The sequence below is a fragment of the Pezoporus wallicus genome, unplaced genomic scaffold (assembly GCF_028554395.1).
Source record: "Pezoporus wallicus isolate ANWC-B61680 ecotype Strahan unplaced genomic scaffold, APGP_CSIRO_Pwel_v1 contig_14549, whole genome shotgun sequence".
Lineage (NCBI taxonomy): Eukaryota > Metazoa > Chordata > Aves > Psittaciformes > Psittacidae > Pezoporus > Pezoporus wallicus.
The window spans coordinates 61,894-75,271 of NW_026641512.1; the positions used below are offsets into that span (position 1 = coordinate 61,894).

Sequence of the window (13,378 nt, forward strand, 5' to 3'; positions counted from 1 at the left end):
GGGGAGATGCTCTTCAGACAAGGGGCTGAGTCATGGATGGGGATAGAGGTGGCTGAGGGACAGGCAGGACACGGCTCCTGCCCCAAGGGGCCCCAGGCAGAGGTGACGTTGGGGGGTGCCTGGGACCTACCCAGGGTGAGGGCTGGGACAGGACATGCCCCCCTGCCCCGAGTCCTCCCCAAGCACACGCAGCTGCTCAGGTGCTACTCAGGTTTATTGGGGTCTCTGTGATGGCAGAGTGGGGTCCCAGCACTGGGTGTCCATTGGCTCCATCAGCATGGGGCAAAAAGCAGGCAGGCCTGGGGAGAGGAGAGAGGTGAGGACCCCCTTACAGCACCATGGCTGCACCCCTCAGCCCCCAGGAGCAGCATGGCCAGGCTCCTGTCACCCCTCAAGCACCACTGTTGAGCTCTCATCACCCCTCAAGCACCATGGCTGGGCCATTGTCCCCCAAAGTCCCCATGGCTGGGACCCCAGCATCTCCCCAAGCACCATGGCCAGGCCCTTGTCCCACCCCAACCACCACAGCTGGGTCCCCGTCCCCCCCCAGCCCCACACCGAGCAGGTGGCCGAGGGCAGGGCACTCACCCGTCACTGCGCAGGGCAGACAGGAGGTGCCGGGGGGGGTCCATTCCTAGTCCAGCAGCTCATGGATGCACCAGCTGCAGAGCAGGAGGTACACGCACTCCCGCAGCAGCCGCAGCAGCCAGGAGGCCAGGCGCAGCCCCAGCGAGGTGCTGACAGGTACCGGCAGTGCCACGGCCCGCACCGATTGCCTCACGGTGCCCAGCGGCTGGGCTCGGAGCAGGCGCATGGCCGAGGGCTCAGCGGGGTCTGATGCGGGGACGCGGCCGTGCGGGTGCGTGGCGAGCGCTGGAAACTACTCCATTCTCTGTGCTTTAAAAGCCTCCACAATAGAGGGGGTGCAGCAGGGGGAACCCTTTAGTTCTGAGCTGGCCTTACCCCCCCAAGCCCCGAAGGGATGGGCAGAGCCAAGCACGAGCACGATGCAGACGCAGGCTGAGCGCAGCAGGTTTATTCAGTGCTGGCAGGCAACAGGTTTATTCAGTGTCATACCCAGGGGTGCCCGTGGGGCCTTCACCGGCGGGACGTGCGCTCCTCCTCCTCGTTTTCCAGCTCATAGGCAGGCCGGTACCGGTCCCGGCCCTGGCTGTCAGTGTAGCGCAGTGCTGGGTTCTTGAGCGTGTTGGCCATGCTCCCCAGGGACGTGTAGCTGCAGAGGGAGAAGGCAGCTGCCAGGCTGCACCCCGGGGCACTGGCTCTGCCAAGCGGGGCATGCAGCACTGGACACCAACCCCTTGTCATACAGGACGCAGTAGGGGATAAAGAGCTGGCGCAGGAACTCCCAGATGTCCCGGTAGGTCCAGTCCTGCAGGTAGAATTGGGCAGGGGTTGACACAGAGATCCCAGAGGAGACAAGTGCCCCCCACAAGAGCACACAGGGGAGCCCCAGAGCGCTCCTGTCCCTCCTGGGGCACCCGCAAATGCAGGAAAAGCCCCTCTTCAGGCAGGAAGGAGCCTGGTCTGACAGCACCAGGCAGCTTGGCTGCAGTGAGGGGCACCCATCTGTGCAACAGTGTGGGAAATGCTCTGGGGAGAAGCCCTCCAGGATGGGCGTGGGTTAGTGCCAGCTTCCAGCTCCATCACTTGAGCCTGCTCCAGAGCAAGAGGAGGCTACGTACCAGCAGGGGGTTCACCCGCATGTATGGGGGCCAGCTGGGGTCCGTCAGGCACATAGGGGTCAAGGTGCGTGAGTAGGGGTCCGTGCGCCGTGTCCCCATCAGCACAGCCTCGAGCTGCGGCTGCTGCTCCTTCAGGTGCACCAGAGCCTCCTGGATGGAGCCCTCCACGGTGCAGAGCTGCACCTTGTACCTGTGCAGGCAGGGCGGGAGCTGCTGTGGGGCTGCAGGGCTCCCTGCTCATCCCACAGCCTGCCCCTCACCCCCTGCACCTCTGCACAGTGGCCTGGATGAACTGCTCCATCTCAGGGAAGGGGGACACGATGCGGATGTAGAGTACCTGCAGCTTCTCTTGCCTCACCGGGTACCGCCTGTGGAGAGACCCATCACCCAGGGGCTCTGTACCCCTGGAATCCACGTGTTCCCCCAGAGCAGGCCAGGGGAGAGCCCCGGTTGGAGCCCATGGGACCCCCTCAGCCTGCCCCAGGCCGGGTACCTCTCCACAGCAGCATGGACGAGGTGCAGCAGGGCTGTGCAGTCCTTGCCCCCGTTGAAGCCCACGCAGAGCTGGGCCAGGCTGTACCGCTCCAAAGCCTCCTCGATGGTCCGCAGAGCTGCTGCCACCTTCTGCCCCAGGGCTGAGCCTGCTGGGACAGGGCAGTTGGTGCCTGCCCGGGGTTATGCTGCCTAAGCAATGCCCCAGGGCCCGTGGTACCTTGGCCTTCAGGCACATCTTGTCTCCAGACACACCATGGAGCCAAGAGCTTGCATAACCCGGAGGTCTGTGCCACGGATGGGACAGGGATCCTGCCAGCACCGTGGCTCAGCTCCCTCCAGCACAGGTTGTGCTCTCAGGGAGCGGGACCCGATGGCCTGAATTGGGGTTCTGGGTCCCACTCCCACCTGTGGCTGTGGCAGTAGCAGGGCCGCAGCAACCCTCAAGCCCCCCAGAACAGGCAAACTCTGCTCCCAGGCTGGTCTTCCCACTGCACTGGTCCTGTGAGGCTGGGCACTGCTTTACAGTGAGGGTGGTAAAGCCCTGGCACAGGCTGCCCAGAGAGGCAGTGGATGCCCCATCACTGGAGACAGCCCAGTCCAGGCTGGATGCGGTTCTGAGCAACCTGCTCTAGCTGGAGGTGTCCCTGCCCACTGCAGGGGTTGGACTGGATGAGCTTTGGCGGTCCCTTCAACCCCAACTGCTCTGCGACTCTATGATTCCCTGTACCTGACTCAGCCAGGCCGTAAACCTCCATGGCCGCTGGCGCGATGCAGTCCGTCACCAACGGCACAACAACGCCCGGCGGCAGCTTCTCCATCAAGAAGTGATGTGCTTCCTCCAGGTCCTGCTCCGACTCCGAGTCCAGCATCAGCTTCACCCGGTAGTAGTTACTGGCCCAGTCCGGGTAGGAGCCCAGACTGACACGGCCCTGGAAGGCGGCATTGACCTGGTCCAAGGCGGGCGCGATGAGCACCTCGTCGGCCGCCACGTAGACGGCGCGGGAGTGGAACCGGGTCTGCTCGCTGCGGAAGAGGTGGGCGAAGCCGTCCAGGGCGCGCTCCATCAGCGCCGGGATGCCAGGGAAGATGTAGACGTTGCGCACGCTGACCAGCGGGTACTTGAAGGCGCTGCCCGCGCCGTAGTTGAGGCGGGAGGACGCGGGGACGAGCGCCAGCTTCATCTCGGGGCACTGCGCGTCCGTGGCACCGAAGAGCCGGTGCACCAGCGCCACCAGCTCGGGGTGGGGAGCGACCTGCTCGCCAAAGGCCCTGGCCACGGCCTCGAAGGTCACATCGTCGTGCGTGGGGCCGATTCCCCCCGAGGTGAGCACGAAGGTGAAGCGGGCGGCGAAGGCGGCCACCTCGCCCGCGATGGCCTCCACGTCGTCGGGCACCACCGAGATCCGCGCCACCCGCACGCCCAGGGCGCGCAGCCGCCGGCACATGAAGAACGAGTTCGTGTCCTGCGTGTGGCCCTGCGGGGGAACGGAGACACGGGTGACGGGGGGGGGCGGTACCGGGGCAGCCCCCCCGCAGCCCCGGCCGCACCTTGAGGATCTCGTCGCCGATGACGATGATGCCGGCGGTGCTGCCCCGCGCCGCGGCGGGGCCGGGGGCGGCCATGGGGCTGGAGGAGGCGGCGCGCAAGGCCCCGCCCGCCCGCAGCGCCCCCCGCAGCGCTCCCCACATGGGCCCGGCGCGCCGCTCCGCCGCTCTCAGGCCGCGGTACCGCCTCACGCTCCCATTGGCCAGGCGGCGCGTCCGTCACAAGGCGCTGCGGGCGCGGATTGGTGCGGGCGTGGGCAGCGGCCGGCGGAAGAGCAGGATGTGCGGCTCTGCGGGATAACGGGGAGAGGGGGACGGCGGTGTCAGGCCAGGCCCCGCGGCCGCAGCCCCCCCCTCCGAGGCTCACCTGGCTCGTGGATCATGTAGTGCACCCAGCCCTGGCTCTGCTGCACGCCCAGGTTCCGCCACTCCGACTCCGAGAGCAGGTGGGTCTTGGGCACCAGCTTCGCGATGTCCTTGGGCAGCATCACGTGCCTGCAACGCCGCGGCCTCAGCCGGGACCGGGGACACCGGGGCCACAACCCCAGGGGAACCGGTACCGGACATCCCCCCCCCCCCCGAGGTGCGCCTTTACCGGGACATTTCCCACTCCCAACGGAGCCGTTATCGGGGCGTTTACCCCCCGAGGGAGCCGCTACCGGGAAATCCGCCCCCCAGCAGAGCCGTTACCTGGACACCCGCCTGCCCCCCCCCTCCGAGCCCCCCACGGCCCCGCCTCACCGGTACTCGAACTCCTCATCGTCGTACTTGTCGGAGTAGTAGATCTGTTTGTGCGCCATGGCCCGCTCCTGCGGCCGCCCCTCCCCGCCGCCCCCCCGCGCCCTCACCTCAGCGGCCGTTGGCGCCGCCCCCCCTCGCGGCGCTTTCAAACGCCGCCGCCCCGCGCGCTCAGTGGCCGGCTCCGCGCAGCGGGCGGGGCGGAGCCGGCTCCCATTGGCTGCCGCTCGCAGGGCGCCGCTGGCCCGCGGGGAACAAGCGGGCGCGCTATTGGGGGAGCCGGATCACGTGGCGGGGGCGCGGTGAGGCCGTGCTGGAGGGTGCGGGCCGGAAGTGAGTCGCTGGTGCGGCGCGGGGTCGGGGGGCAGCGGTGCGGGCGCCGCCGGGACCGGAGGAGGCCGGCGGGAGACCCATGGTGCCCCGGTGAGCGCTGAGGGCCGGCCCGGGCGGGGGGAGCCGCCGCCAGGCACCGCGGCGGGGTTGGCGCGGCCTGCGCAGCACCCGTGGGAGCGGCAGGGCAGTGGGGCCGGGTCCTCGCCGCTCGCTGCCGCGCGGGGCCTCCCCCGTGCTGACCGTTCCGTTGTGTCCAGGTCTCGGTTCGCTCCGGTGCCCGCTCCCGGTGCGGCGGTTGCGCTGCGTGCCCGGGGCCTGTCGCTGCGCTCCGGCTCGGATCGCCCTGTGTGGGGTGTGCCGGGGCAGCTTGGGGGACCCCAGAGCACGGCCTCAGCGGGGACAGGGCGCCGGTCCGTTTCCAAGGGAGCCGTGCCCTCAAGCTCTGTCTGTGCTCCGCAAGGACAAGCCGCGGGGCAGCCCCGGGTGATGCCGACCGCGGTGGACGTTCCCCGTTGCGGGTCTTTGCCGCCTCCGCAGCGTGTCGTGTCCGTTACAGGCTGTTCCTGCTGCTCCGGTTGAGCTGCGGAGCTCCCTGGCTGTGGGTTGTGCGGACGCGTGTCCTGGGCCCTGCCAGCCTTGGCCCCCGGTGTCCGAACGGCCTCGTCACCACCAGAGGGGTCTGGCGCGGTGCTGCCAACCTGCGCTGTAGCACTTGCCAAGCAGGGCCCTCCTTATCGCAGTAATCGTGTTAGTGCCCGCCCGGGCTCCGGCGCAGGCCCCAGATAAGGGCATGATTGCTGCAAGGAAGTAAATCACGTTGCTGCCCTGCGCTGCTCGGCCTTGGCCGGGCACTGGGGGTGGGAAGAGCAGGGGCTCTGGAGCTGCTCCTGCTTTGCTTGCCTTGTTTTTCCCTTGCCCTTCCTGGGTTTCCTGCCCTTCCTGGGTCCCCCCTCGGAGCTTCTTCCCATGGCTTTCTTCTCCACCGCTCCCCTGAGACGAGGGGTCTGCATTGCTGGGGGCTTTGTACGTCCTTGTGGTGCCAGCCAAGGGGGTGGCAGGAAGGGGCAGCTCTGCCCCCCCCCCCCCCCATCCCGGGCTGCCTTTGCTCTCCCTGTGTGCGTGTGGCCGCTCTGTGCTGGTTTTGGGGGTTGGCTCCAACCCCCATTTCCATTTGCTGCTGTGGGCAAGGTCTGAGCAGAGTCAGGCCTCATGCTCCTTCCCAGCACATCCCATCTCCATCCCTGCTTGGAGGGGAAGCAGGAGGCTTCTCTGGATCTCTTGCCCCGTGGTGGCAGTGCTGCAGCCCTGTGGTCAGTGAGGAGGAGGAGGAGCAGGGTTTGCCTCGGTGCGAGGGCCAGCAGGGCAGGGCTGGCTAACTCCCTGTTTGTCCCCGAACCGCAGGTCGGATGCCACACGAGAGGGGCTGTGCGCTTCTGTTCCCTGCCTGGGGCCTGCCCTGCCCTCCGCGGCGATGGAGTACGTGGTAAGGACCGCGGTGGAGGGCGAGGTGGCTTCGGTGGTGGATCCTGCCTCCCCCCTCTCCTTGCTGGCAGGGCTTCAGCCTCCTCCTCACATCTCATCTGGCATGTCCTGGCTCCTCTTCTCAGCAGCAGAGGTGCTGGCAAGGAACACGTAGGTGCCATATGATGCTCTTGTGATTAGAGTTGTGTTTTTTTTGCTTCCTCCATACCCTGGAGGCTTGGGGATGGCTCTGTTGTTGGACCGAGAGGGTCTCTTGCCCCCGGCAAGGTGCTTACGTGCGGCAGCAGCTGGTGCACGACTGCCTGCTCCTCGCTGCAGCTTCTTGCCAAACCACTGGTGTGTTCCAGGTCTGTGACTCAGCTCCCACTTTGTGTTTCCTGGGAGGATGTAGGGCCAGCGCCCCGGAGCACAGCCTCGAGCGTCCCCTCTCTGCTCCTTGCCTCAGGCTGTGTGTGAAGTCTCAGCCCCAGGCACCCAAAAGTAGCCCTTGTCCCTCTGCCTGTCCTGTGTGTGGCAAGGGGAAGGGCAGCTGCCTGCTGGATGGGGCTCATTGCTGCATCTTCAGGCAGGGCCCTTGTTCTGTGGCCTCTGCTTTATGTGCTCTGAGCCTGCTAGAAAGGGCTCTTGGATGCCCAGGAATGGGCTGTGGTGACTATTCCTTGTCTTTCCAAGGGCTGAGAGCAGCAATACATCTTGTGACTGCCCAGTGCAGGCTGGTGGGGTGACATGGACTGAGTGGCCTCAGGAGGTTCTGATACAATCAGAAATGATTCCATCTTGGAAAAGTAGAGGCCTGTGTGCGGCTCCGGGGGTATCAGGGATGGCTGCTCCGAGCCCCATTGTCTGGCCGGGCCCTGAGCTGGTGGGAAGGGGCAAAGGAACCCCCCCATCCCCTTTGCAGTTCCCTTCTGCTCTTCCCTGGGGAAGCGCTTGTGCTCACGGAGCTGCTGCTGCCGTGCCAAGGGATCCTGGCCCCACATCCGCCGGTGGCCGGGCCCTCGGTGGCTCCCCCCCGGCAGCAGGGGGCTGCGGCTGCCCCTCGCGGGGCTGGCGGCTTCCTGGCTCCCTGGCCCCGGCTTCCTGCTTTTCTTTAGTGCCGTGGCCACGGGAAGGTCACAGCACAGGGGCCCCCGGCGGGGACGAGCTCGTTGGAGGACAGTACCGCGGGCTGCCGGCGCCAGTGGCGGCTGAGGTGGGGCTGGCGTCGCGGCGCTCCAGCACCGGGAGGGTGATGAACCCACCGGCGTGAGCCGTGGCCCCTCGCACCGGGCTGGAGCCTATTTCCAGCTCGGTCCTGGCTTCGTTTCCCTGTCCCCGTGGCGCGGTGCCAGAGCTCGAGAAGTACGGTCGGCAGCCGGGTCCAAGCAGGGAGAGCCCTTCCCTTGGGCTGGATTGACCCGGGGTTGGCGCTGTGGCTGGTGCTCAGCAAGGCCCCTGTCTGTGGTGGGTTAGAGGGGTTGAAATCCCTGCTTCAGCCATGTGAGGTGGAAGCAGGGAGACAGAGAAGGAAGGGGAGAGCTTTTGCACCCTGGGGGAGGCTCATACGGATTGATGGTGCCGCCGGTGCGCTGGGAAGGGGGGAGCGGGTGCCCCCGATCTCCGCACCCGCTGCTGGGGGCTCCCCCCGCTGCAAGGGGCCGCAGTTTGCTCCCCGCTCGCTCCCTCCCGCTGGCTCCGCCTGTGACCTTGATTTTTCCGCTCCAGATAGGCGCAGGGTCCCCTCCCCTCGCCGCCAGCCCCTCCTGCGCTGCAGCCCCTGCCCGTGAGTCAGCACGGCCCTTCCGAGCAGCGGCGGCCGCTCAGCCCCGCGCCCGCCGGGCTGCGGGAAGCAGCAGCCGCGAGCAGCAGCCGCGTCTCCCGCCCGCGCTAAGCCCACCTGTATCCTGCTCCTTGCGCATCCTCCTGCTCCCGAAGGATCGCTGTCCCTGCATACCCGCCGGCTGCGAGCGCCGCTGGCACCTCAGCATCGCGGCCCCCGGCAGCGCACGGCGAGCCAACGGCGGCCGCCCGCTGCCGGCACGTGGGTTGCGTGGCTTTGGCCACCAGAGAAGGACCTTGTTCGCTCCTGGCCGGTGCTCGCAGCGGGGCTGGGCCGGGCCTTGGATGCGCTCTGAGGCTGCCTTGTCTCAGGGCGTTAAATATTCATGCTTGATTTCCTCTTAGCGGGGCTGGAGCCAGCTGCGGGGCAGCAGCGCCGGACCGGGCCGAGGGGCTGCAGCCAGCCCCGCCTCAAGACAATGGGATTTGCGGCGGAGAAACGCGGGGCCGTGGGGCTTGAGGAGCTCCGGGCTGGGGGCCGAGCGTGCTGAGCTCCCCCCGGGCGTCGCCACAGCCCCGTTTCCTCCGCGCCGCAGCGGGGTTGCTCTCCGTCCATCCGGATCCGCACATCCTTTGCTGACGCCGCTCGGGATTGATCGGCTGCGCCGGCACGGAGCCGAGCAGCCCCCGGTCCCGCTGCCTGGCGCCCCGGGGCCTGCTCTCGCTGCCGGCCATGCAGGGCTGGCGCAGCCCCGGCACGGAGCTTGGCCGAGGCTTGTGCCTGGGGGCAGCTTCCGCGTTGGGACCCTCCATGGGGCCCCCGTGAGCCTTGGGCGGCTGCTCCAGGCGGGCCGGGCTGGCGCCCCGCTCTCGGCATGGATCTCCTGCAGAAGAGCAAATACAGCCACCTGCGGAACGAGTCCATCTCCTCCCTGGAGGAGGCCGTGGGGGTCCCGGGCTCCCCGGTGGAGCCCTTCCCGGGCACACGATCGCTGTCTGGCTCCTTGTCCTCATCCTCCCTCGGCCCCGTGGCGCCTCTCGGGGAGCTCTCGCCCGAGTCTGAGGACAGTCCCACCACGCTCTGCTCCTTCTTCCCCAAAATGGCCAACCTGAAGCTCTCTAACCCCGCCAACCTGCTCAGCCTGCGCGGCTCCTCTGGCAGCGGCAGCCCCGGGGAGCCCCCGGCACCGGGGGGAAACGCCAGCCCCGGCTCAGCGGGACCTGTTGCTGTCTGTTCCCAGGATATGAACAAGTTGAGCTGCGGGAAGAAGACGCGGGTGGAAGGCGGCCAGCTCGGGGGGGACGAATGGACCCGGCACGGAAGCTTCGTCAATAAGCCCACCCGTGGCTGGCTGCACCCCGATGACAAAGTCATGGGCCCCGGGGTCTCCTACCACGTCCGTGTGAGTGCTGGGGACTCGGGGGGGTGGTGTGGGAAGGGTGATGGGGGGGATTTGGGGACCTCCTGGCATGTTCCTTGGGGGGTGGTAGGTGGGCAGTGGGGTTCCTGGGGTGGTCAGGCTGACCCTGCTCTCTCCCACAGTATATGGGCTGCGTGGAAGTCCTGCAGTCCATGAGGGCTTTGGATTTCAACACCAGGACACAGGTCACCAGGTGAGCTCTGCCTCTTTGAGGGGAGTCTGAGCCCCACACAAACCTCTTGGGATGTGTGGGGCTTTTTTGGGGGGCTGGGCTGCCTGCAACAGCCACATCAGATTCACACCAATGTGCTTCCCCGGCTCAGAGAGCCCTATTTGTCACCCTGCCCCTTGTGTGCTGGTCCCGTGGTTGGGGGGGGTCACTGCTGGGGTGGTGCTGACATCCTGCTTGCTCCCTGCAGGGAGGCCATTGGGCTGGTGTGTGAGGCTGTGCCCGGTGCCAAGGGAGCTGTGAGGAGAAGGAAGGTGAGGCCGGGCTGGGGGGCCCTGGCAGCATCAGTGCTGAGGACAAGGTGCCCATCTCTCCCGTGGGGGGGGGGGGGGGCTGCAGGATGTGGCCTGGGTACCCCCTCCTCACACTGCTCTTTGTCCCCAGCCCTGCGGCCGCTCCCTCAACTCCATCCTGGGCAAGAGCAACCTGAAGTTTGCTGGCATGCCCATCACCCTGACCATTTCCACCAGCAGCCTCAACCTCATGGCATCTGACTGCAAGCAGGTGAGAGCAGGGGGGAACCGTGCCAGGGTCTTCAGGTGAGCCAGAATCCTGCTCAGGGACAGGGGATGTCCCCAGCCTCTTAGGAGATGTCTCAGTGGGCTGTCACCTGCTGGGTGCCCATCTCCCCCCAGTCCCTGGGGGCAAAGATTTTGGGGCAATGCCCCAGAGACTGAGAGACCCAAGTCCCCTGGCCTGGGGCCAGTGGGTTTTGATCCCACTCCCTATGGGATGCAGGTGCCCCTGACCTTCTCCTGGTGGCCTGTGGCTCATAACACCACAGCGTGGAGGAGTGTGTATTGGGAGGAGCAGGAGGTGCCACAGAGGAGCTCCTGGCTGTGTCCAACAAACTCTTTGCCTTGCAGATCATTGCCAACCACCACATGCAGTCCATCTCCTTTGCTTCTGGGGGAGACCCGGTGAGTACAGGGGGTCCCCATCGCGTGTGCCCTGCCCTGGGCTGGTGCTCAGTGCCTCCCTGCACCCATCTTACCGCTGGTGTCTCGCCCACAGGACACAGCCGAGTACGTCGCCTACGTTGCCAAAGACCCCGTCAATCAGCGAGGTGAGGCTGCTCTGGGGGTGTTGAGGCTCAGCTCAGTGAGGCACCGGGCCCCTGTGAGGAAGCTCTGGGGTGCATAGGGAAGGCTCAAGGGACAGAGGACTTGGAATCATGGAATAGGTTGGGTTGGAAGGACCTTAAAGCTGAACCAGCTCCATCCCCTGCCATGGGCAGGGACACCTTCCACTAGAGCAGGGTGCTCCAGCCTGGCCTTGAACACGGCCAGGGATGGGGCAGCCACAGCTTCTCCATTCAACCCACTCCAGTTCCCCACCACCCTCACAGGGAAGAGCTTCTGCCTAAGAGCTCATCTCAGTCTCCTCTCTGGCAGGTTAAAGCCATTCCCCTTGTCCTGTCCCTGCATCCTTTGTCCAAAGCTCCTCTCCAGGTTTCCTATAGCCCCTTCAGGCACTGGAGCTGCTCTAAGAAGCAAGCCTGGGGAGTCAGATCTCATTTGTCATGTCTCTTGCAGCCTGCCATATCCTGGAGTGCCCCGAGGGCTTGGCGCAGGACGTGATCAGCACCATTGGGCAGGCCTTTGAGCTGCGCTTCAAGCAGTACCTGAAGAATCCCCCGAAGCTGGTGACACCCCACGACAGGTAAGGGCAGTGGAGGAGGAGGCAGGAAGGTGCCTGGGTTTGGAGGGGGTGTCAGCTGCTCACCTGGGCCATATTTCCCCCCCCAGGATGGCTGGGTTTGATGGATCTGCCTGGGATGAGGAAGAGGAGGAACCAGCTCCCGATCACCAGTACTACAACGACTTCCCTGGCAAGGAGCCTCCCATTGGGGGGGTTGTGGACATGCGGCTGCGAGACGGGGCTGCTCAGACCCCCAATCACTTGGGGGCCACACTGGTAAGGCTCCGGACACAGCCCTGTGGGGAGTTCCATGGTCCAAGGGTGATGCAGGGACCCCGTGGTGTGTGTCTCCCCAGCACCTCTATCCCTGGGTGTGCCTGGAAGGGATGGGCAGTGCAGGGGGACTCACTTCCACCTTTCACTGCAGCCTGTCGGTCAGTCCAGCGGGGAGTACGACCCCCAGAAGCAGCATGCTCCTGCCCAAGGTAACGGGATGGCCGTGGCTGGTCCCCATCTTTCTTCCTGGACACAGTGGGTGCTGGGTTTGGGGCTGGAGCCCTGCTCACCCAGTGCTCTTGGCAGGAGGGAGAGAGAAATACCTGGCTCCGGTGGGTGCATCCGGCCGCACGGATCTGTTTGATGACCCATCTTATGTCAACGTGCAGAACATGGACAAGACCCGGCAAGCATCAGCTGCCAGCACCCCCACGACAGCCAATGGTAGCACCCAGAGAGACCTCTTTGACATGAGTGAGTGGTGGGGGGGGTGGGGGGGGCAGTGGGCTTGGCCGCGGTCCCACCCCCGTTCCTCTCTCCCTGCAGAGCCTTTTGAAGATGCTCTGCGTGTGCCCCCGTCCGTGCCCGTGGGGCTGCCCCCTGCCCAAGTGGTGGCCTCCATGGAGGAGCAGCTGAGACGAGAGCCCTGGTACCATGGGAAGATGAATCGCAAGGAGGCTGAGAAGCTGCTGATAGTGAACGGAGACTTCCTGGTGCGGGAGAGCACCACCACCCCGGGGCAGTACGTGCTGACCGGCCTGCAGGGTGGGCAGCCCAAGCATCTGCTGCTTGTCGATCCTGAGGGAGTGGTGAGTCCACACAACACCCCAGGGATGGAGCTTGGCACAGTTTGGGGGCCTTCAAGAGCCTCGAGGGCTCCTGGGAAATGCCTCTGGGTTGGTTTGGGGGCTGGAGGGGGCCCTGGGCTGCATGGGGACCCCTTGGGCCTCCTTTTGGCATCAGCAGCCTCCTGAGTGTCCCTCCCCTGGCCCCCAAGGTGCGGACAAAAGACCATCGCTTTGAGAGCGTCAGCCACCTCATCAGCTACCACATGGACAATCACCTGCCCATCATCTCTGCCGGCAGCGAGATGTGCCTGCAGCAGCCCGTGGAGAGGAGACTCTGAGTGCCCCGGGGTGCATCCCCCCCAGGCTCCATGCCCTGCCCAGGGCACCCTTGGACTCTGAGCTGGGTGCTCTGCCGGGACTGAGCATGGACACGGCCGGCGCCTGTCCCTGCTGGTGTGGTGTAAGCTGCCAGTGTGGCCGAGGGGAGGTCTCTTCTTGCCAAAGCCCCTGCTGTGCCCCCCAGCTCCAGCCTTCACACAGCAGCTCAGTTCCTGCCACAGCCTGGCCCAGCTGCTGGCCACGGCCGCTCACAACCAATGGCGTGGGCATGGGAATGGTGGAGATGAGCCCCTGGGGTGCAGAGGGGGGCACAGCCCCCCCCCCTCCCAGCCCCATTCTGACTGTACCCGGTCACTTTACGTGTTAACTCTGTGCCTTGACCCGCAGGTCCCACACTCTTATGCAATGTGTGGGGGGCTGGGGATGGAGCCCCCCCCTCTGTGCTCCCAACCCCACCGTGCTCCTTCCCGGGATGTGCCCCAGCAGCCAGGGGGTGGTGGGAGGCCCCCCCCCCCCCCATGCATGGTGTTCCTCCCCAAGCCAAAGCGCAGCCCTGCCCCGGGCCCTGCTCTACCAAAGGAACCGGCGCTCGGTATTAAAGTTGGTATTTCTCTAGGCCGTGCCTGGTGT

General features: G+C 66.1%; 3 protein-coding genes across 7 annotated transcripts; 1 reads left to right on the top strand and 2 right to left on the bottom strand.

The window, feature by feature from the left end:
- Positions 1–181: 181 nt before the first annotated feature.
- On the bottom strand, positions 182–3,894 carry FLAD1 (flavin adenine dinucleotide synthetase 1). Of its 2 annotated transcripts, XR_008974183.1 has the most exons (9): positions 3,747–3,894; positions 2,926–3,673; positions 2,197–2,344; positions 1,973–2,071; positions 1,704–1,893; positions 1,317–1,390; positions 1,078–1,234; positions 589–662; positions 182–299 (listed from the first exon to the last, which is right to left on the bottom strand). XR_008974183.1 is itself a non-coding variant. In XM_057424129.1 (7 exons), the coding sequence occupies exons 1-7, from the start codon at positions 3,885–3,887 to the stop codon at positions 1,099–1,101; spliced, it is 1,536 nt and encodes a 511-aa protein (XP_057280112.1). In that variant the 5' UTR covers positions 3,888–3,894; the 3' UTR covers positions 1,035–1,098. The 2 variants fall into 2 exon arrangements, 1 of the variants encoding a protein (XP_057280112.1); XM_057424129.1 differs by lacking the exons at positions 182–299; positions 589–662 and having other exon boundaries at positions 1,035–1,234.
- A 68-nt stretch (positions 3,895–3,962) lies between these two features.
- On the bottom strand, positions 3,963–4,585 carry CKS1B (CDC28 protein kinase regulatory subunit 1B). Its single transcript, XM_057424105.1, has 3 exons — positions 4,485–4,585; positions 4,111–4,238; positions 3,963–4,033 (listed from the first exon to the last, which is right to left on the bottom strand). The coding sequence occupies exons 1-3, from the start codon at positions 4,541–4,543 to the stop codon at positions 3,963–3,965; spliced, it is 258 nt and encodes an 85-aa protein (XP_057280088.1). The 5' UTR covers positions 4,544–4,585.
- Positions 4,586–4,701: 116 nt separating this feature from the next.
- On the top strand, positions 4,702–13,363 carry SHC1 (SHC adaptor protein 1). Of its 4 annotated transcripts, XM_057424125.1 has the most exons (14): positions 4,884–4,904; positions 6,216–6,297; positions 9,296–9,457; positions 9,598–9,668; positions 9,895–9,958; positions 10,089–10,208; positions 10,571–10,624; positions 10,719–10,770; positions 11,240–11,366; positions 11,453–11,621; positions 11,773–11,830; positions 11,928–12,095; positions 12,168–12,430; positions 12,619–13,363. In XM_057424125.1, the coding sequence occupies exons 1-14, from the start codon at positions 4,894–4,896 to the stop codon at positions 12,745–12,747; spliced, it is 1,530 nt and encodes a 509-aa protein (XP_057280108.1). In that variant the 5' UTR covers positions 4,884–4,893; the 3' UTR covers positions 12,748–13,363. The 4 variants fall into 4 exon arrangements, with proteins under 4 accessions (XP_057280110.1, XP_057280109.1, XP_057280108.1 ...); XM_057424127.1 differs by lacking the exons at positions 4,884–4,904; positions 6,216–6,297 and adding an exon at positions 4,702–4,814; XM_057424126.1 differs by lacking the exon at positions 6,216–6,297 and having other exon boundaries at positions 4,852–4,904.
- The last annotated feature ends 15 nt before the right edge of the window (positions 13,364–13,378 follow it).